At 54.9% G+C, this 21,087-nt stretch overlaps 1 protein-coding gene across 5 annotated transcripts in view; it reads right to left on the reverse strand.

The window, feature by feature from the left end:
* KANSL3 (KAT8 regulatory NSL complex subunit 3) overlaps nt 1-20,881 on the reverse strand; it is a 34,567-nt gene extending 13,686 nt beyond the window's left edge. For 2 of the 5 annotated variants that reach the window (XM_069877703.1, XM_069877708.1), the window contains exons 1-15: nt 20,643-20,881; nt 16,376-16,546; nt 14,803-14,893; nt 13,902-14,087; nt 13,594-13,725; nt 12,725-12,841; nt 11,759-11,860; nt 11,541-11,612; nt 10,582-10,656; nt 9,606-9,763; nt 8,216-8,279; nt 7,230-7,430; nt 6,802-6,958; nt 5,414-5,491; nt 1,321-1,512 (exon numbers count right to left, since the gene is read on the reverse strand). In XM_069877703.1, the coding sequence (XP_069733804.1) occupies nt 1,321-1,512; nt 5,414-5,491; nt 6,802-6,958; nt 7,230-7,430; nt 8,216-8,279; nt 9,606-9,763; nt 10,582-10,656; nt 11,541-11,612; nt 11,759-11,860; nt 12,725-12,841; nt 13,594-13,725; nt 13,902-14,087; nt 14,803-14,893; nt 16,376-16,546; nt 20,643-20,869 (2,023 nt within the window). In that variant the 5' untranslated portion in view covers nt 20,870-20,881. The remainder of the gene's footprint in view (nt 1-1,320; nt 1,513-5,413; nt 5,492-6,801; nt 6,959-7,229; nt 7,431-8,215; nt 8,280-9,605; nt 9,764-10,581; nt 10,657-11,540; nt 11,613-11,758; nt 11,861-12,724; nt 12,842-13,593; nt 13,726-13,901; nt 14,088-14,802; nt 14,894-16,375; nt 16,547-20,642) is intronic. The other 3 variants (XM_069877704.1, XM_069877705.1, XM_069877706.1) reach the window with 3 other exon arrangements.
* Nucleotides 20,882-21,087: the final 206 nt, after the last annotated feature.

Genomic DNA, 21,087 nt, shown 5'->3' on the forward strand with positions numbered 1-21,087 from the left:
TAACGAGCAATTTTGTAAGCATTCTTTAGAGACTTTACAAAATACACGTGGATTCGAGGAGTCACAATATTTGTTTATTGCGGCTTTTTTGGGATACAAGTGCATTTGTCTGGTGCGTTCCTCCTGCCCACACGCAGTAAGAGGGATTCTTGGTTTGGTTCATGTTTACGGCTGCAAATTCATTTCCTTTCTGTGAAAAGAAGTAAAGTTTGGAAAATTAAATAAAAAAAGATTCCAGAAATCAGAGATTTCAAAGCTGCCAGAAGATACTGATGTGGTTTAGAAGCAGGCAGGTACGGTTGGATTCGATCTCAAAGGTCTTTTCCAACCAAACGATTCCGTGATTCTATAAACCGTAACCTTAAAAAAGAGACGTGGATTCATTAATTCTTTCTCACAGCTCAAAACAACCAAGAGAAGCTCCCAAAGGTGCAGAATTATTTCCCAGCTCTGAAAAAAGTCTCCAGTTTCCTATCAGAATGGAGCTGCTGGCCTTTCAGTCCCGCACTGCATGGAACTAACACTAATAAAGCGAGTGCTTTACATCCCCGGGGCTCTGCACCCTGGCGCAAGGAAGTCGTATGCAGCCAGCAACGAGGCAACATCCTCCAGATACAAGGGTGACAGCAGTCAAAGCTTCTGGCCTCCCTCGCAAAGTCTCAGGAGGAAGAAGACCAAGCACGTCGCCTCTTCTCGGACTGCAGGGGGTTCATCGCAGTGGGTTTTCCCAGATGCAGAAGCAGAAAAGCAGCTGGAATGTATTTACATGAGCACGAAAAGCGTGTTGTGCCAGACTTCAGGCCCAAAGAGGCTCAGCAGAGCAAGGCACTCGGCTGAAGCGTGAAGTCTGAACACACAAAGGTCTTCAGAGGAAGAAAGGTTGCCGCTATCCCTAAAGTGGGAGGAGGTTTAAGGTATGAGCTTCACGCAGGAGTTGCAGGAGCGGGCAGCAGAACTGGAGATGCGTGCGACCTACTTGGAGCAAGGGGTCTGGCAGGGCTGGTATCCTTCTTCCAGGTGTAAAATTGGCCACGCAGCTCGCACGGCTGCAGCCAAGTGTTTTGCTGAAGCGGGCAGTCCCAACTGCTATGCAAAAGAGAGGCTCCTGCCAAGCTCCTACGTGCTGTTAGCCCCGACGGTGCCCCAGCTACCCCCAAGTCACTCACACCTCCAGCCTCCATCTGTTTGCTGCAGCTAACCTCCTCCAAAACCAGCAGAAATCACACGTCCCCTCCCCACATCGTGCCCCAGAGGAGCAGGTCTGGGCACAGCCACGACCCCACGCTCTGGTTAAAAAGCAGCTGTGCGATCGCAACTCACTTTCTGCCTGGGTGGTGAGGGGCGCTCCGTTCCCCACGCCAGCGGCATCTCCGTGGGAGACAATGGTCACCTTGATTTTGGCTCGTTTGGAGGATTTGGTGCACTGGGTCGGGCTGGGAGTCTGATGCCTCTTCAGCTGCACACGCACATCATCTTTGTCAGCCCCTTCCGAGTGCTCTGAGGAGACTGGAACTAGGGGACACAGAAGGAGCTTTTTGAAAACTGACGGCTGATCCCTCGAGGTCAGCGCTGCTCCACTGTGCACGGAAGAGGGATGCATGCCATGCGCACTCCCACAGCTCCCTCCATGCCAGCCTTGCCCAGCTCCCATGCACCAGGAACTCACGCTCCTCCTCACCATCTGCGCTGACTTCCGCATGCCCCAAGCTGCTGGTTTAGGATCAGGACTTTGCTTAAGCTACTCACGAGCTAAGGCAGGACAGCACACAGAGCCTGCCTTGCCTCTGCAGCAAAGAAAAAGGGACGTCGAGAGCGATACTGCATCTCCACGCGAAAGCTTTTCATTTCAAAGCACGGCACAATCAATCCCAGCATCAGGACCCTCCAACGTCGTAGGGTTGGGGTGCAGGGATTTGCGGAGCCGGTGCAGGCATGCTGGCAGTGCTGGGATTAGAGCTCAGCCCTCCGGCTCCTCCGACGCACTAGCAAAAGGTATCCGCGTGACAGTCATCAGCACGTCCTAAGTGGCCCTCCAGGAGCTGGACTGAAGCAGACAGGTTCCTTAGAGGCACGAAGCGAAGCAGCCGTGAGCACAAACAGCACTGCAGCAAAGCCGAGCCCCCCCACACCCTACCCCGCTCGGTACTACAGAAGAAAAAACCATGGACCGAGATCTCTCTTCTGCTCCAACGGCTCCTTCAGCTGCCACGTCCTTGACCCATCGCATCCGTTTCATCCTGCCTAGCGCACCGCCTCGTGGGGGACAGGGCTGCCCCCAAAAGCACAGAGGATCCACAACAAGTGCCTCTGGGCAGCCCAGGAACTGCCCCATCTTGCCCACGCGTTCTCCACACGATTGTCCAGTCCCAGCCTGAAACACCGGTGGACTGGGTGGAAATGAGGGCACAGACCTGCCTCCCACTGCAGCATTTGCAGCCTCCAGCGCTCAGAAATGCAGCCACTGCTACGTGCTGCCGCGACCTAGGGCAGGGGGGAGGCCTTTGCTTAAAGCTACAGAGAGCACTCTCCATCAAGAACTTCTCCAGACACTGAAGAGCCAGCAAACTTTCTCCTTAGTGATGGTCGTGGGCATCTAAGCCACATTCTAGGGACCAGGAATACAGAAGGCATTGTCCTCTGGACTCAGCACTGGGGAGGCCACATAGAATCATAGAATCACCAGGTTGGAAAAGACCCATCGGATCAAGTCCAACCATTCCCATCAATCACTAAACCATGTCCCTCAGCACTTCATCCACTCGTCCCTTAAACCCCTCCAGGGAAGGTGACTCAACCCCCTCCCTGGGCAGCCTGTTCCATCTCGAATACTGTGCTGGGTTTTGGGCCCCTCACTCCAAGAAGGACATTAAGGGGCTGGAGCACGTCCAGAGAAGGGAACGGAGCTGGGCAAGGGGCTGGAGAACAGGGGTTGTGGGAGCGGCTGAAGGACTTGGGGTTGTTTAGCCTGGAGAAGAGGAGGCTGAGGGGAGAACTCATCGCTCTGTACAACTCCCTGAAAGGAGGTTGTAGCGAGGTGGGAGTTGGTCTCTCCTCCATGGTCGCCAGGGACAGGACAAGGGGAAATGGCCTCAGGATGCGCTAAGGGAGATTTAGGTTGGATATCAGGAGGAATTTCTTCACTGAAAGGGTTCTCAGGCACTGGAACCCAGAGAGGTGGCTGAGTGACCATCCCTGGAGGGGTTCAAAAGGCAAGTAGATGTACTTGGGTACGTGGTCTGGTGGCAGACTGAGCCAGGGCTGGATCAGTTGTTGGACTCGATGACCTTAAAGGTCTTTTCCAACTGAAACCATTCTGTGAGTCTGTATTGTACAGCCTAGAGGCCGAGATGTACCCACCACCTTTATTGTTTATCTACATCTAGATACAGATGTTACATAAAATCAATATACAGATGTGAACACGTGTGTACATATATCATAGAATCACAGAACCGTCAGGGTTGGAAGGGACCTTAAAGATCATCTAGTTCCAACCCCCCTGCCATGGGCAGGGGCATCCCACTAGATCAGGCTACCCTGTTACGTATGTATTTATACGTATACGTATGTATTTATACACTCCCTGCACACCATCCACACACCTCTGAACTGTGGCCGTAGAACAAAACTGCAGTTCAAGCCCTAATGTCAGGCAGCTCCAAGCATTCTGGGGCCACCCTGGTCCCCCAGACAAGCGCCAAGCTTGCTGTCCCGCTATCGATGGACTCGGCGCTCACGCTTGTTAACTCACGACACTCGTGTGATGCTCTCGTGCCTCCCACCCACCTGCAAACACGCGTGGTCCAAACCACCGTCCGGAGAGCCCTCACCAGGCATGTGCAGACCGCAGGCACTAAAGCCCCCCCTCAAAAGTGCCACCAGCCAAGCAGGACAGTGAAACGGCACATGCACAGGCGTTAGGTGCCCCTCAAAGCATCGGCGAGCAGTGACCCAACGTCCCTCCGTGTCCCCACCGAACGAGAGCGGAGCAAATCCTGCTTCCCCTCAGGCAGGGGCACACAGTCCCCACCACAGAGGGTTGGCTGTGTGTCCAGGATGAGCACTGCGCTCCTAAAACAGCGAACGCTCCCAAACGCCAGCTTCCTACCTCACACAGCCGAGCCAACGCAGTAAGGAGCCCAGAGGTCTTAATCTGCTTTTAATCTCATCAAAATGCAGCCCAGGCTGGTGTCAGCCTCTCCACATCTCCCCGCCAGTGGGGTAACATCCTCTGTGGCTTCTCTTCCCAGCAGACGCTGGCTGGGAGGACTCTGGGATAAGTCCACGTGTGCTCCCAGGCTAATTTCATCACACAGGGGAGAGCATGAAACAAGAATCAAGGAAGAAACCAACCTTGCAAACAATCAGCTTAGGCCAAAACTTGCCTCAGGAGTTTGTTACCATGGCTGCAGGCGTGCAGTTTAGACTTGATCTCAGGTGCTTTCAGGGCAAGGAGGGAGTCTGTGCCTTCAGAGCCTCCACACAGCATGCCAAAATACCACCAGCTTCTCTGCAACCAGCATTTGCCTCGTCCAGTTCAAAGCCCCAGCACTTGGGGTGCCGGGGAGAGGCAGCTCTCACCCCGTCTACAAGCTCAGCACCCTGGGGTCACTCAAAAGATCACCTCATGACAGCACAGCCTCGCAAAACCTTGGATTTCAACCTCTCTCCCCCTCTTAATCCCAGGTCCCCACAGTCACCGCCATTCAAGATGGCAAAATGCATATTTAGATACGCTGAGGATCTCCCCACGCACTCCCAAAGCCTCAGAGCACCTCGCACAACGAGCTCCACCTCTGCATGAGCTACAGCACCCAACGCCACAGACCACAGGACTGAGAACTGCTCACCTCCATGCACCTCCTGGTCCAGAGAGCAACCCCTCTCCCACCACATCATCATCCCTCTTCTCCCTGACCTCTCCCCTCTCCTCTAACTCTCTCTGGACAAGAAACTGCTCCTCGTGTCTACATCTGCCCCTTCCAAGGGGAAGGCCTTTGTTTCTGCTCCCACTGACAGCCTCTTCGCTGCTTCACACATTTGGGACGTTCCACCAACACAGGCTGGTGTCCACACCCCTTCTCAGCCCCAGCATCGGAAAGGGTTAAGCTCACAATCACAAAAAAGTCACCACATCATTCATCAAGGTTTTAGTTCATCGGAGGAAGCCAGCTCGAGGGGCAGGGAAACAGGAAGAGCTCGGGAGAAGTTAATGCTCTCAGCTAGAAAGTGGGTCATTCGCTTTAGCTTCAAACATAGCGATGAGAAAGCAAAAAGCAGGGGGACAAGGGGACACGTTGAGCCACATCCCCAAACCAAGGCAAGGGAAGAGAAAGATGATGGAAGAAGGGAGCAGAGACAGAGAGAAAGGAGGGAAATAGAGAGAGACAGCGAGAAGTGAGGAGATACTCACCAAAGAGACATGAAGAAGTGCCAGGAGGAAGAGCTTTCCTCACCAGCATGTTTTGTTTCAGAAAAGCAGCAAACTGAGCTGAAATGAATCAGAGAGAATTACAGTATCACAGTCCAGCTCCGGAGGGGGGCAGGGAAAGCCAGGGACACCACTGAGACCCACAGACACCTCGGAGCAGGCAGGCAGAGCACTCTACGCAGGACTCATCCTGCCCCGGGGCACGAAGGAAACACATCGACCTCTTCTCTAGATGGCAGGATCCAGCACTAGAAGGGGAATCATCCCAGCTATCCCAGAGAGCACAACCCAACAGCACAAACCCTTCTTCAGCCCCACAGCCACTGGGGAAGTGTTTGGTGCCTCAGGAACAAGAGCTTGACTGCGAGAGGCACGAGTATTGTGACTGAGCAGTCACACTGAGAAGCTGAGAGCAGCTGGGAGATGTCAGCCAGCACAGCCCTGAAGAGCTACAGCCACAAAACCCAGGCCAGACACCGCGCTGCAGCAGCCACGACACAACCCGCGCCACAGACCCAGCCTCCTGTGAGCTATCAAGAAACTTCCTCCCTCAACTACAACAATAACAACAAAGAAATAGATTCCTTTACTCTGTGGACTGAGAAGTTAGGGGAGATCCCAGCTTCAGCTTCCCCCCTGGAGCCAATCCTGAGTTAGAGAAAGACTTTATGGAATGCGGAGGGTCACACCATTGACAGAGACCAAACAAGCCTGTTCAGGTCTGTCCTGACAAAAGAAAGAGAAGGGAGGATGGAGAACTATTCCACAGGTGCCGCTGGAATTTGCCAGAAGGACTCATCATCAACAAAACCATTACCTGCATTCACAGCACTTGCAATCAGACTGAAGCTGCGCCGCCAGGTTTTTAATCAGTATTGAACAGGGCAAAATAAACCCCACAGCTCATGCTGGTTTCACATTCAGAGAAGGTTTTCCGCTGCCATTTGATGCAAGATGACTCTGTGATTACCCGAGCTCTGCTGTTTCAGTCACAGTTCAATAGTCTCAATCATCTCCTGAGAACCTTTAGTCTCCCTCCCAAGCAGCTCCAGGATACGAGGCAAGAGAATTACAGAATCACAGGATTATGGCTACGTGACGATCTGACCAGCCAGAGCAAGGGAAAAGCCTTCCCACTCGGAACAGCCCCACAAGCTGCAGAAACACAATTTCCAACCCAATTTCAACCTTGCTTAGGCTGCTGCCTTCGGATGACAGCAACAGGGGACCGAGCTGCAGAGAAAGCTGCCACGGGGAGCTTGGAATTCAAGACAGGACTCTGAAGACAAAAATCTAGGCACACTAGGACAGATAAAGACCAAAGATCTGGGTGCTAGGAGGGAAGAGGGTGGGAAAGCTGTGGGGATTACCTTGCGCCTGCTTGTGTGTCAGGACAGTGTCCGTCCTCTGCATCTGTCTCTTCAGCAGCTGCGTGGTGCTGATCTGGCCAGGCTTCTGGATGGAGGACACTGCAACCATCTTAGTCTTTGGGCTTGAAGTGGGGCTGCTGGAGACGCTGGAGAAGTCCTGCTCGAGGAGAAGGAACACCTCTTACCCCCATGTTTTCCAAGAAGCAGTTGCAACTCTGAGCATAGCAGCACACAGGTAAGAACATGCGTCGTCTGCTAGAGCAAACCTATTTCTGAAGTTTGTTTGCCCTGCACAAGCCTGTCTGTATCCCTCATCTCCCTCTTCCAACACTAACCACATTTCTCACTGAACGTTTCAGTGGAACAAAAGCATCTCCTCACAAAACCTCAGCCTTTCCCAGCTCAGTTATCCCAGAAAGAGCCCCCACCTCCGAGCCCAGAGGCGAGGCAGGCACTTTGGCGGCTGGTGAAGCAGGCCTGCTGGTTCTTTCTGGCAAGTCATACGACAGATCCCTCCTGGTGGAGTCGCGTGGCTTCCTCTTCTTCTCGGCATCCAGGTCACGGGGATCGGAGCCACCATGGCTCTCCGCTCGGGTGAGAACACCAGTCAAGAAGTCAGCTATTTCATCCTAGGAAGGATGAAACAAATCGTTAGATTAAGTGGTGCACAGGCCTCCTAACAACTGATCTTCACAGCTTGACACAAACTAAGAAGGGAAGGTTCCAAACAGTACAAAGGGATTAATATTCCACAAAAAGAAACTCTAACAGATAGACCTGCTGAGAGGCCAGGCTGGGAGACTTCGTGTAGTTCAGCCAGGAGAAGAGAAGGTTCCAGGGAGACCAAGAGCAGCTTCCAGTATGGAAAGGGGCTGCAAGAAAGCTGAGGAGGGGCTTCTAACAAGGGCCTGGAGTGACAGGGTGAGGGGGAATGGCTTTAAATTGGAAGGGGAAAGATTTAGATTGGACATAAAGAGGAAATTCTTCATGATGAGGGTGAGGAGGCCCTGGAACAGGCTGCCCAGAGCAGTGGTGGCTGCCCCATCCCTGCAGGGGTTCAAGGCCAAATTGGATGGGGCCCCTGATCCAGTGGGAGGTGTCCCTGCCCATGGCAGGGGTGGGACTGGATAGGCTTGGAGGTCCCTTCCAAACCAAACCATTCTATCTCCCCCTTTTCATGTTAAACCCATAACTATGGAAGACTGGGAAGACTGCTCTTCGGTTAAGGTGCAGTACTGGGAAGCTCCCATCTCTCCTCCTTAAAGGCGACAGCCACTTCAAAACCTCTCTCAGGAGGCAAATTAACCTTCATCCCACCAGTCCTGGCAGTAAGTTATAACTGCTGGCCAGCGAGATCCTTCAGCACAGATTATTTTATAGATACGAGGTGTAGACAGAAGGTTTCTGTGGTTACCTGGATGCACCTGTCCACCATACTCTGGGTCAGACCTTCTGACTTCTTTTTGGCTTTGCTTATCCTATTAAAAAAAGACAGAAATCAACACACATTACTTTTTCCATGCTCAGAATTATCGTTCTTCACATGAGAGCGAGTTTGAGCAACAGCAGGATCTCCCTTTCACTACCAGACGCAGAGCAAGGCTGGAGCCAGCTCTGCCAGCTCTCCACTCAAGAGCACCGTCTGCTGGAAAGACGAGATTCATCCCTTGAAAGTGCTGAGAGAAAACTATGGAAGAAAGCCCAGCATCCCCAAGCAGTATGAAAGGAAATAGAATCATAGAATCATTTGGTTGGAAAAGACCTTTGAAATCAAGTCCAACTATCCCTGGCCACTACAGAACCATCCCTGAGCACCTCATCTGCCCATCTTCCAAACCCCTCCAGGGATGGGGACTCCACCACCTCCCTGGCAGTTGTTCCAGTGCCCGAGAACCCTTTTGGTGAAGAAATTTTTCCTGATAGCCAATTCAAACCTCCCCTGGTACAACCTGAGGCCATTTCCTCTCGTCCTATCACCTGTCACTAGGGAGCAGAGCCCAGCACCCACCTCGCTACAACCTCCTTTCAGGGACTTGTACAGAGCCATGAGGTCTCCCCTCAGCCTCCTCTTCTCCAGGCTAAACACCCCCAGGTCCCTCAGCTGCTCCCCACAACCCCTGTTCTCCAGCCCCTTCCCCAGCTCCACTCCCTTCTCTGGATGCATTACAGCCCCTCAATGTCTTTCTTGAAGCGAGGGGAAGAAAGAAATACATGTCCTTTCCTTCAGAGCTCTGTCCTCAGACCCAGAATCACAGTTTTACATTGCTTTCTTTCCTCTCCTTTACCAATTATCCCTCCTCTAGATTTCAGACCCCTAAGACACTCCAAAGCCTTCTCTGCGCTGCTGGGCCCAACTCTGGCCTCAGGTCAATCCTATTCTTACACGACTTGCTCAGGTTTTTGGGGCAGTTATTCCAAACACACACAGGTGTGGCAGAACAAGCTCTGAAGTTTATTGAAACCCTCCATGCCTTTCCAGGCTCTTGCAGCCTCCCTGACCCCATGCGCAGCCTCCAAAAGCTATGGATTCCAAACAGCATGAAGAAGGAAACACTTGCTCTAGTTTTGTACCACACGGCACTGTGGATCTTTAACTGAAATCTGCATCGTTTCTCCCAGTGGTATCACAGGAAACCAACCTTCCATCTATCATAGGTTCAGAATAACAAAGATGACCTTCGTGGACCATTTTTATGCAGTTCTCATCTGGCTCCAGTACCAAATCTGGGGGTACTTACATATGGAGCACACTCGGATCTTGCCCAGGGTTCCTGGGAAGAGATATCCACCTCGCAGACCGTTACCTGAGGTTGTCATCTGCTCCTCCCACCACCACCATGCTGTTATCGGCTCGTATTTTCTCCCGGAAGTCTTCCATCACTTCGATGTTGCACTGCAGGGAATTCTGACCGATGACAAAGAGGACAGGGCTCTTCATCTCCAGGAGGGGGTCATCAACGTCCTGCAACAACAAGGGGAACTGTAACCCAGAAGAACTGATTCAGGACACAGAGTCTTTGGAGCTGAACAACTTTCCGAGTCAGATGAGCATTTCTAGAAAGGGAAGGTATGCGCCACAGGGGCAGAGAGGACTTTGTGGCAATCCCAGTACACACCAAGTGTGTCCTGAAAGGAGAGAAGTATAAACCGTGCAGTTCGTTCGAGCGTCTCAGGAAAAAACTGACTCAGAAAGTGAGTGAATATCTGCTCTATAAACCACTGAGACTGCCCTTTCGAGGCCGCACTTCGAATACTGTGCTCAGTTTTGGACCCTCACTCCAAGAAAGACATTGAGGGGCTGGAGTGTGTCTGGAGAAGGGAACGGAGCTGGAAAGGGCTGGAGAACAAGAGTTGTGGGGAGCAGCTGAGGGACCTCGGGGTGTTTAGCCTGGAGAACAGGAGGCTGAGGGGAGACCTCAGTTCTCTCTGCAGCTCCTAGAAAGGAGGTTGTGGTGAGGTGTGTGCTGGGCTCTGCTCCCAAGTAACAAGCGATGGGATGAGAGGGAATGGCAGAATCCCCTCCCTTGCCCTGCTGGTCCCACTGCTCTGGATGCAGCCCAGGACACTCGGCTTCTGGGCCGTGAGCACCCATTGCAGCTCATGTCAAGCTTCTCATCCCCCAGCACCCCAAGTCCTTCTCCTCAGGGCTGCTCCCAATCCATTATCACTCAGACATTCCTCAAAAAATCTGCCAGTTATCACTGGGCTTCTAAGGCCAATCTAGGGAGATTAAAAACAGTACATTTATTTGAAAGGCTCCTTTCTCCCTGTGGTCCTTACCCCTCTGGGGCCATCAACGGAGAGAAGCGGGAACCCAAGGCACACAACTGCAGTGACGTATTCCAGCACTGAAACCTGGGTAGAAAAGGCAACAGGTGGCACCTGAACAGCCAAATCGAAAAGGTTCTTCCCCCAGAGGGTGGTGGATTCCTGGAACCCTCCTGGGGAAGCAGTCACAGCGCCGAGCTGGATAATATTCCAGAAGCATTTGGCCAACGCTCTCAGCCCCAGGGTGTAAATGTTGGGGTTGTCCTTGCAGGGACAGGAGTTGGACTCCATGATCCTTGGGGGTCCCATCCAACTCAGGATATTCCACGATTCTTATCAGAAGAACTCCAAAGAGCCTTAAATGAAACAATAATTAAAATCTAACTCTGAATGGAGCTGTCAAGGGGGTGTCTGACAGGATGTAAAGGAACGATCCTTCCCTTGTACTCTGCATTGTGGAGGCTGCACCTCGAGTCCTGGGCTCAGTTTTGGGCCCCTCACTATAAGAAAGACATTGAAGGCCTGGAACATGTCCAGAGAAGGGAATGGAGCTGGGGAAGGGGCTGGAGAGCAAGTCTTACAAGAGGCAGCTGAGGGAATTGGGGTTGTTTAGCCTGGAAGAGGCTGAGGAGAGACCGCATCACTCTCTGCCTGAAAGGAGGTTGCAGAGAGTTGTGTTGGTCTCTTCTCCCACATGATAGATCATAGGACAAGAGCTAATGGCCTTAAGTTGAGTCAAGGGAAGTTTAAATTGGACATTAGGAAATATTTCTTCACCAAAAGGGTTCTCAGACACAGGAACGGCTGCCCAGGGAGGTGGTGGAGTCCCCGTCCCTGGAGGGGTTTAAAACGTGAGTAGATGGAAGCGCTTAGGGATATGATTTAGTAGTGGACAGGTACAGTTGGAGTTGATGATCCAAAAGGTTTTTTCCAACATTACAATTCTATGATTCTACAAACCAGGTACTTACATGACAGGCCACCAAGGCACCGGTGTTCCACCCAATCAGGATGATCGGCTTGTGGGAAAAGTGGCTGTGAATCTACAGGAGAAATCAAAAAGTCAACGATGGTGAAGAGAGAGAGAGCAAACAGGATGAGGCACTGAAGGAAACAGCACCTACAGGCAAGGAGAGCGAGCTGGAGGGAGCAGCAAAGGCTCCTGAGCACGGTCGTGCCCCTTACTCACCTCTGCCACTTTGCTCCTCACCGCCCCGATCATGTGCTCGAGACACTGCAACACTCCCACCCCACTGCCGTTGTTCAGCAGGTGGGTGGCGATGGGAATCACCTGCCGTTTGGAATGAAAGAGAGATGGATAACAGAGCCATTACTGGGGTATCGACAATAACAAGCACAGACCAGAACCCAGTTTATGCACAAATTTGTGCTTGCTCGCTCTTTTTCCCCCAGGATTCACTTCTAGCTACCGAAACCAGAAGTAGAGAATTCCTAACGGAGACAACCCCTGCTACCCACCTCATCCCTCCATATGCAGTGTATCTACCTCATCAGGAGGTGTGTGAGCAGCTCTGTATCCAGGCAGAGAATTAAACTGACCTATACTCAAGGGGCCTACAAGAAAGACAGGGAGGGGCTCTTGATCAGGGAATGCAGGGACAGAATGAGGGGAACGGTTTTGAGCCAAAAAAAGTGAGATTGAGATGAGATCTTAGGAAGAAATGTTTTGCTGTGAGGGTGCGGAGGCCCTGGCCCAGGTTGCCCGGAGCAGTGGTGGCTGCTCCATCCCTGGAGGTGTTCAAGGCCAGGTTGGATGGGGCTTGGAGTCCCCGATCCAGTGGGAGGTGTCCCTGCCCATGGCAGGGGTGGAACTGGATGGGCTTTGAGGTCCCTTCCAAACCAAACTATTCTATGATTCCGCAATGCTCTCCTCTTCCAGCCCCTTCCTTCCTTCAAACCTTAATAACAGTAATGATACGATCTGAACTGCTGGATGACTTTGGTCAGCAATGGACCTTTAATGCATCAGATTCCGGCAACTTCCTTCGCTGTGTAGTGTCTCAAATGAAAAACGCAGCAGGCGGCAGATGCCAGCCTCTGCTTTCAGCAGCAACAAGTATTGTTGCTGACAAAAAGCAAACTCAGCAGCTGCCAGTTTCAACTTCCCTCCTTCCAAAGCCTCTCCCATACAAACCTTTCCCAAGCAGGAAAGCTGCGACTGCCAGAATCGGTGTCGTCGAGAAGTGGGGAACATGGAATTGGAGGGTCCGGAGGAAGCAATCAGAATGAGGGGGGAACCAGGCAATTTGCTCTACAAATTTCAACACAGAAGACATGTAAGGGAAAGCCACTTCCCCACCTGAGATCGCACTGCCCAGCCTGGCCTAAACAATGAAGCAGGAGGGATCTTGCAAACCTCGTAAAGCAGGAGGGATCACAGAGAACAAGAGCAGCTGCCAGCATGGAGAGGGGCTCCAGGAAAGCTGGGGAGGGGCTCTGGATCAGGGAGAGCAGGGATAGGACGAGGGGAGCAGTTTTGAGCGGAAAGAGGGGAGATTGAGATGAGATCTTGGGGAGAAATGTTTTGCTGTGAGGGTGGGGAGGCCCTGGCCCAGGTTGCCCAGAGCAGGGGTGGCTGCTCCATCCCTGGAGGGGTTCAAGGCCAGGTTGGATGGGGCTTGGAGCCCCGATCCAGCGGGAGGTGCCCCTGATCCAGCGGGAGGTGCCCCTGATCCAGCGGGAGGTGCCCCTGATCCAGCGGGAGGTGCCCCTGATCCAGCGGGAGGTGCCCCTGATCCAGCGGGAGGTGCCCCTGCCCGTAGCAGGGGTGGGACTGGATGGGCTTTAAGCTCCCTTCCACCTGAAACCATTCCATGACTCTATGGCTCTCCCCGGGCAAAGCCACCCCAGGATGGATTGGGAAGAATGTGTCCAAGAGCAGTGTCCAGCAGAAGGAAGAGAGTCCAGGAAGCAAGAGAGAAGTCAAAGGAAGAGAGGAAGAGGACAGGAGATGGATGGGAAGAACAAAGCTGATGTGAGATTGCCTCTCCAGGAGGTACTCACTGGTTTATTATGGGACAGGACGCCGACTGCCGGGTCCCACGGTCTCTTCAGCAGCAGAGACAGCGCCTCGGCACCCGCTGCCCCCGTCTTGGCCGTAGAGGAGAGCAGCATCCGGTCGATCAGCGTGGGGATCTGAAATCAGAGGCCAGGAAGGACTGAGAAAACCCACACAGCCTCCTCCAGGGGCTTTTAAACATCACCCCTGACACTCCAAAGAAGGAGGATAAAGACTCCATCAGCTTCCTTTAACGAGCTTTATAAGGGGGAACATTGTAAGCAACAGGAAAGTCTTTCACTGCTCTTCTCACCTTTCCTTTAAGCGTTTGCAGAGCATCCAAGTAAGCAGCCAGTACTGGCAAGCTGAGGGTTTCCACTAACGTCGTGTGAAGCCACTGGATCAGTTTGGTGTCCCAATTCACACTGGCCAGAGCTTGGCGAACCCTCCGAGCACATTTGTCCACTGCTATCCTCCTCAGGACTGGCTCGTTGCAGGCCTAAAAACCAACAAATTAAAAAGAAACATAGTTACGGGAAAAATCAAGCATGCTATGAGCATCCCAAGCCACAGGGAAGTATTGGCCTGAGCAGCCCAAAGTCTGCTGGCAGCAAGCAAAGACCAACATCCTCACAGTAAGGACAAAGCAATCATTTGGAGAAGCCCAGAGCTGCCTCTTTCTTAAGGCTACAGAACCCAACAGCCAAGACTTTCATCTTGACTCAGTTTGGCTTTGCTAGGAAGGGTCTAGAGAACAAGTTTTACGAGGGGCAGCGGAGGGACCTGGGGCTGTTCAGTCTGGAGAGGAGAAGGCCGAGGGAAGACCTCATCGCTCTCTGCAGCTCCCAAAAAGGAGGTTGTGATGAGGTGGGTTTTGGTCTCTTCTCCCAGGTCACAAGGGATGGGACGAAAGGAAAGAACCTTAAGTTGTGCCAGGGGAGATTAAGGCTGGATATTGGGGAATATTTCTTTCCTGACAGAGCGGTGAAGCCCTGGGCCAGGCCACCCAGGGCAGTGGTGGAGTCTCCATCTCTGGAGGAGTTCAAAGAACACATGGATGTGGAGCTTCAGGACACAGTTTAGTCAGCACGGTGGGGTTGGCCTGATGGTTGGACTGGATGAGCTTAAAGGGCTTTTCCAACCTTAATGATTCTTTGAGTGATAACACACACACAGCAACTCTGTTGGGAAATGAAACAGGGAGATGACCTTACCCCCTCGTTAGCCAAACGAGCCAGCCTGTCCGACTGGAGTGCTTTGTGAATCTTGTTAAACAGCTTGTTCTGGGCCATTGTCCAACCCGTCCTGTCGAGAAAATGGAGAGAGAAAATGTAGGTTGCTGTTCAGTGGCCACCCAGGTCCCACACACTCCTGCTGTTCCCAAAGTCTGGAACACAACTGGGCATCGGCTGCAACCGCAGCCTCGAGAACCAATCTATGGCTAGCAAGTGAGTTTAAATTAGTAATATGACTCGATAAAACAACCCATAAATGTAGTTTATAAACCAAGCATCAGAAAGACAAGAGAGACAGCAGAAGCTGTAAATAAGACCAAAACAATCACTCCTTTTAGCACATGTTACCACCATGCTTCCCAAACAAACACAATCCCATCGTAGCATCAGGGCCGCGGCGTGGCTGGACTGCAGCTCCAGGGAGGAGGTTCAAAAGGGTGGATTCCAGCACCTCCTCATTTTCCATTTCTGACATGGGACTACGGGTGAATTGAGGATCTAATCTAACAACTCAACTGTCCCAACCTCCTCTGAACAGAGGAGACGGCTTCAAAGGAAGCGTGTGGGAGAGGTTCATTAAATCCAAGCACTTCCACAGCTGTCAGGCGAGGAACGTGGACATAAGAACCCGTTTTCTTTGAACGTTATTCAGCTCAGGAATGTCACTGTATCAAATCACACCTAAAGCCTGGACAAGCTGGAGAAGTGGGGCTGTGTGAACCTTGTGAGGCTCAACAAGGCCAAGGGCAAGGTCCCACACCTGGGTCAGGGCAATCCCAGGTTTTGGTACAGGATAGGGGATGATGTGATCAAGAGCAGCCCTGAGGAGAAGAACTTGGAGTGCTGGGGGATGAGAAGCTTGACATGAGCCGGCAATGGTCGCTCGCAGCCAGAAACCAACCATGTCCTGGGCTGCATCAGAAGCAGTGGGACCAGAGGGGATTCTGCCCCTCTACTCTGCTGCCATAAGACCAAATTATGAGTGTTGTGTCCAGTTCTGGAATCTCCAGCATAAGAAGAACATGGAGCTGTTGGAGCGAGTCCAGAGGAGGCTACAGAGATGATCCAAAGGCTGGAGCACCTCTGCTATGAGGACAGGCTGAGAGAGCTGGGGTTGTTCAGCCTGGAGAAGGTCTGGGGAGACCTTAGAACAGCTTCCAGTACGGAAAGGGGCTGCAGGAAAGCTGAGGTGGGGCTCTGGATCAGGGAGGACAGGCACACGACAAGGGGGTATGGCTTTAAATTGGAAGAAGGAAGATTTAGACTGGACACTCAGAAGAAATTCTTCACAATGAGGGTGGGGAGGCCCTGGAACAGGTTGCCCAGAGCAGTGGTGGCTGCCCCATCCCTGCAGGGGTTCAAGGCCAGGTTGGATGGGGCTTGGAGCCCCTGATCCCGTGGGAGGTGTCCCTGCCTATGGCAGGGGTGGGACTGGATGGGCTTTGAGGTCCAACCCAACCCATTCCTTGATTCTATAACTACAAAACCCCCCACCATGCCACAGGCGGCCCTTCAGCACCCAGATTTCTCTTCTTTGCTATCCCCACGGTACCTGTTGACGTGTTCCTCCCAGTCGTCCGGTGGCGGCGGGGCATCCGCATCCGTGCGAGCAAACATCACGTGGCGCTCGCACTCGTTCATCACACTGCGAGCCTTCTGGTTATCGTAGAGCAGCATGGGCGTGGGCGTCACTGTCTCGACGTCAATGGGGACATCCACCTCGCTGCTGGCAACAACAGCACTTTAGACAAGCGGCTCACTCACCGTGGGGCTCAGCTCCATAACGAGCTGCCCAGGTAATCCTGGTCTGAGACCCTGAACCCCAAAGTGAAGCCTCTGCCCCACAGACCCTTCAGGATCTCCTCCACCCCTCAGGGCACTCAGGACCCCTGCAGAGCCGCCTCTGCCCCAAACAATTGCATGACATCCCCCACAGGTGCCCCACATTCTCCCCTCATAGCTCCCACCCTGCCCCACAAGACATCCTCTACCCAAAATCCTCCACCCTGCCCTTCACAGACCCCCAGCATAACATTTCCTCCTCTCACAGACCCTTCAGGAACTCCTCCTGCCCCACAGACCCCACATTCCCCCTTCACAGAACCCCCCAGCCCCACATTTTCCCCTCACAGACACTTCAGGACCTCCTTCGTGTCCCACAGACCCCACACTCTCCCTTCACAGACCCCCAGCCCCACATCTCCTCTCACAGACCCTTCAGGAACGCCCCCTGCCCCACAGACCCCACATTCTCTCTTCACAGAAACCCTCCATCCCCACATTTTCCCCTCACAAATACTTCAAGACCCTCCCCCGCCTCTTGCCCCACACTCTTCTTCACAAACCCCCAGCCTCACACTTTTCTCCCCTCAAAGACCCTTCAGGACCCTCCTCCTGCCCCACAGACCCCACATTCTCCCTTCACAGAATCCCCAGCCCCACATTTCCTCCTCACAGACCCTTCAGGAACCGCCCCTGCCATAAAGACCCCACATTTTTCCCCCCTTACAAACACTTAAGGACACCCCTCCTGCCCCACAGACCCCACATTCTCCCTTCAGACCCCCCAGCCCCACATTCTCTGCTCACAGACCCTTCAGAAACCCCCAGCCCCCCCAAAAGCCTCTGAGCCCCACAAGACCCACCCTCTCCCCTCACAGACCCTTCCAAACCTTCCTCCAGCCCCACAGTCTCCCCTCACAGACCCCAGCCCACACCACGGGCCCCTCAGGACCCCCCAGCCCCACACCATTGCCTCACAGCCCTCACATCTGTCCCACAGGCCCCTCAGGACCACCACACCTGCCCCACACACTCCCTTCACAGACCCCCAGCCCCACATCTGTCCCACAGGCCCCTCAGGACCACCACACCTGCCCCACACTCTCCCTTCACAGACCCCCAGCCCCACATCTGTCCCACAGGCCCCTCAGAACCACCACATCTGCCCCACACTCTCCCTTCACAGACCCCCAGCCCCACATCTGTCCCACAGGCCCCTCAGAACCACCACACCTGCCCCACACTCTCCCTTCACAGACCCCCAGCCCCACATCTGTCCCACAGGCCCCTCAGAACCACCACACCTGCCCCACACTCTCCCTTCACAGACCCCCAGCCCCACATCTGTCCCACAGGCCCCTCAGAACCACCACACCTGCCCCACACTCTCCCTTCACAGACCCCCAGCCCCACATTTTCCCCTCACAGACCCTTCAAGAATCCCTAACTGTGCACGCGCCCCTCAGCCCCACAGGAGCACCCCCTCCCTGTACCCTACAGCCCCTACACAGTCTCTCAGACCCACAGAACCCCCTCCTGCCTCCAGCCCCACTCTCCCCATTCATACTACACCCCTGCCCCACAGCCCTCCTCTTGCCCCATAGCCCCACTTTCTTCCCCCTACAGCCCCCACAGTCCCACTCTCCCCCAGCCCCACTCTCCCCTACTGTCCCTCCAGCCCCACTCTCTGCCCCTCAATCCCACTGCTCCCCCAGCCCCACCCCACTCTCTCTCATCTCACAGACCCCCTCAGACCCACTCTCTCACCCCTGTCCCACACTCTCTCCCCTGCCAGCACCTCACTCTCTTAAAGAATCAGAGAATCACCAGGTTGGAAGAGACCCACCAGATCATCAAGTCCAACCATTCCCATCAAACACTAACCCATGTCCCTCAGCACCTCGTCCACCCGTCCCTTAAACCCCTCCAGGGAAGGGGACTCAACCCCCTCCCTGGGCAGCCTCTGACAGGGACCAACGACCCTTTCCATGAAAAATATTTTCCTGATGTCCAGCCTGAACCTCCCCTGGTGGAGCTTGAGGCCATTCCCTCTCGTCCTGTCCCCTGTCCCTTGGGAGAAGAGCCCAGCTCCCTCCTCTCCACAACCTCCTCTCAGGGAGTTGCAGAGAGCAATGAGGTCTCCCCTCAGCCTTCTCTTCTCCAGGCTAAACACCCCCAGCTCTCTCAGTCACTCCTTGCAATCCTTGTTCTCCAGCCCCCTTCCCAGCTTCGTTGCTCTTCTCTGGACTCACTCCAGAGCCTCAACATCCTTCTTGTGGTGAGGGGCCAGAACTGACCCCAGGATTCGAGGAGCGGTCTCACCAGGGCCGAGTCCAGAGGGAGAAGAACCTCCCTGGCCCTGCTGGCCACGCCGTGTCTGATCCAAGCCAAGATGCCATTGGCCTTCTTGGGCCCCTGGGCCCCTGCTGGCTCCTGTTCAACCAACAGGTTGAACCAACAGAAGAGGTCCTTCTCCTCCAGGCAGTTTCCAGCCAGACTTCTCCTAGTCTGGAGCTGCTCAGGGTTGTTGTGCCCCAAGCGTAGGACCCGGCATTTGGCCTTGTTAAACCTCCTGCCATTGGTCTCAGCCCATGGATCCAGCCTGTTCAGATCCCTTCAGAGCCTCTCTACCCTCCAGCAGATCCACACTTCCACCCAGCTTAGTGTCATCCGCAAACTTATCGTACAGACCCCACTCTTTCGCCCACTGCCCCACAGCTCCATTCTCCCCACTGTTCCCAGCCATGTCAGCCATACTTTCTTCCCCACAGACCCCACTTTCTGTCCCCTAGCCTCACTCTCTCCCCTCACAGCTCCCTATTCTCTCCCCTCCTGGACCCCCAGCCCCGTTCTCTACCCTCACAAACCTCCAGCTCCATTCTCTCCCCTCACAGACCCCCAGCCCCACTCTCTCTCCTCATGCACCCCCAGCCCCACTCTCTCCCCTCAAAGACCTCCCCAGCCCCACTCTCCCCCATCACAGACCCCCAGCCCCAGTCTCTCCCCTCACGGATCCCTCAGCCCCACTTTTACCCCACAGACCCCACTCTGCCCCCTCTCCAGTCCCATAGTGCCACTCTCTCCCTTCCCAGCGCCCTCCAGTCCCCCTCTCTCCCCTCACAGACCCCCCAGTCCCTCTCTCTCCCCTCACAGACCCCCCCAGTCCCACTCTCTCCCCTCACAGACCCCCCCAGTCCCACTCTCTCCCCTCACAGACCCCCCCAGTCCCACTCTCTCCCCTCACAGACCCCCCAGTCCCACTCTCTGCCCTCACAGACCCCCCAGTCCCACTCTCTCCCCTCACAGCGCCCTCCAGTCCCCCTCTCTCCCCTCACAGCGCCCTCCAGTCCCCCTCTCTCCCTTCCCAGCGTCCTCCAGTACCCCTCTCTCCCCTCACAGACCCCCCAGTCCCACTCTCTCCCCCCACAGACCCCCCAGTCCCACTCTCTCACCTCACAGACCCCCCAGTCCCACTCTCTCCCCCCACAGACCCCCCAGTCCCACTCTCTCCCCCCACAGACCCCCCAGTCCCACTCTCTCCCCCCACAGACCCCCCAGTCCCACTCTCTCCCCCCACAGACCCCCCAGTCCCACTCTCTCCCCCCACAGACCCCCCAGTCCCACTCTCTCCCCCCACAGACCCCCCAGTCCCACTCTCCCCCCTCACGGATCCCCCAGTCCCACTCTCCCCCCTCACGGATCCCCCAGTCCCACTCTCTCCCCGCACAGACACCCCAGTCCCACTCTCTCCCCGCACAGACACCCCAGTCCCACTCTCTCCCCTCCCAGTCCCCCCAGTCCCACTCTCTCCCCTCACAGACCCCCCAGTCCCACTCTCTCCCCTCCCAGACCCCCCAGTCCCACTCTCTCCCCTCATAGACCCCTCAGCCCCACTTTCTTACCCCACAGACCGCACTCTCTGCCCCTTCAGTCCCACTCCCTGCCACCCCCAGCCCCACAGTACCACTCTCTCCCTTCCCAGCGCCACCCAGCGCCATTCCCTCCCCCCACAGCCCCCCACCCTCCCCCGCACTCACGGGCCGGTGCCGGGCTGCCTGCGGGGCGGCACGAACAGCATCCGCGCGGGGCGGGCGGCGCTGGCGTCGGGGTGGGCGCTCCAGGGCTTGGCGTAGCTGTGGTCGAGGCACACGAGGTCGAGCTCCCGCTCGTGCACCGACAGCTGCAGCAGCAGCGACTTCCCCATCTTGCGCGCCGACCAGGGCGGCTCCGCGTCGCGGTCGGGGTCGTCCCCGCGGTGCGACATGGCGGCGGCTGCGCGTGCGCGGGGCGGGGCGGGGGCGGGGCTCTGCGCATGCGCGGGGGGCCGCGGGGCGGGGCTCTGCGCATGCGCAGACCGGGAGGGAGTGGCGGGGCGGGGTCTGTGGTCGTGAATGGGGCTAGGGCGGCACTGTGCGCATGCGCAGAGCGGGGGTGTGCGCATAGGCGGGGCGTGTGGCGTGTGCGCATGCGCAGAACGGGGTT

The sequence above is a fragment of the Phaenicophaeus curvirostris genome, chromosome 27 (genome assembly GCF_032191515.1).
Source record: "Phaenicophaeus curvirostris isolate KB17595 chromosome 27, BPBGC_Pcur_1.0, whole genome shotgun sequence".
Taxonomy (NCBI): domain Eukaryota; kingdom Metazoa; phylum Chordata; class Aves; order Cuculiformes; family Cuculidae; genus Phaenicophaeus; species Phaenicophaeus curvirostris.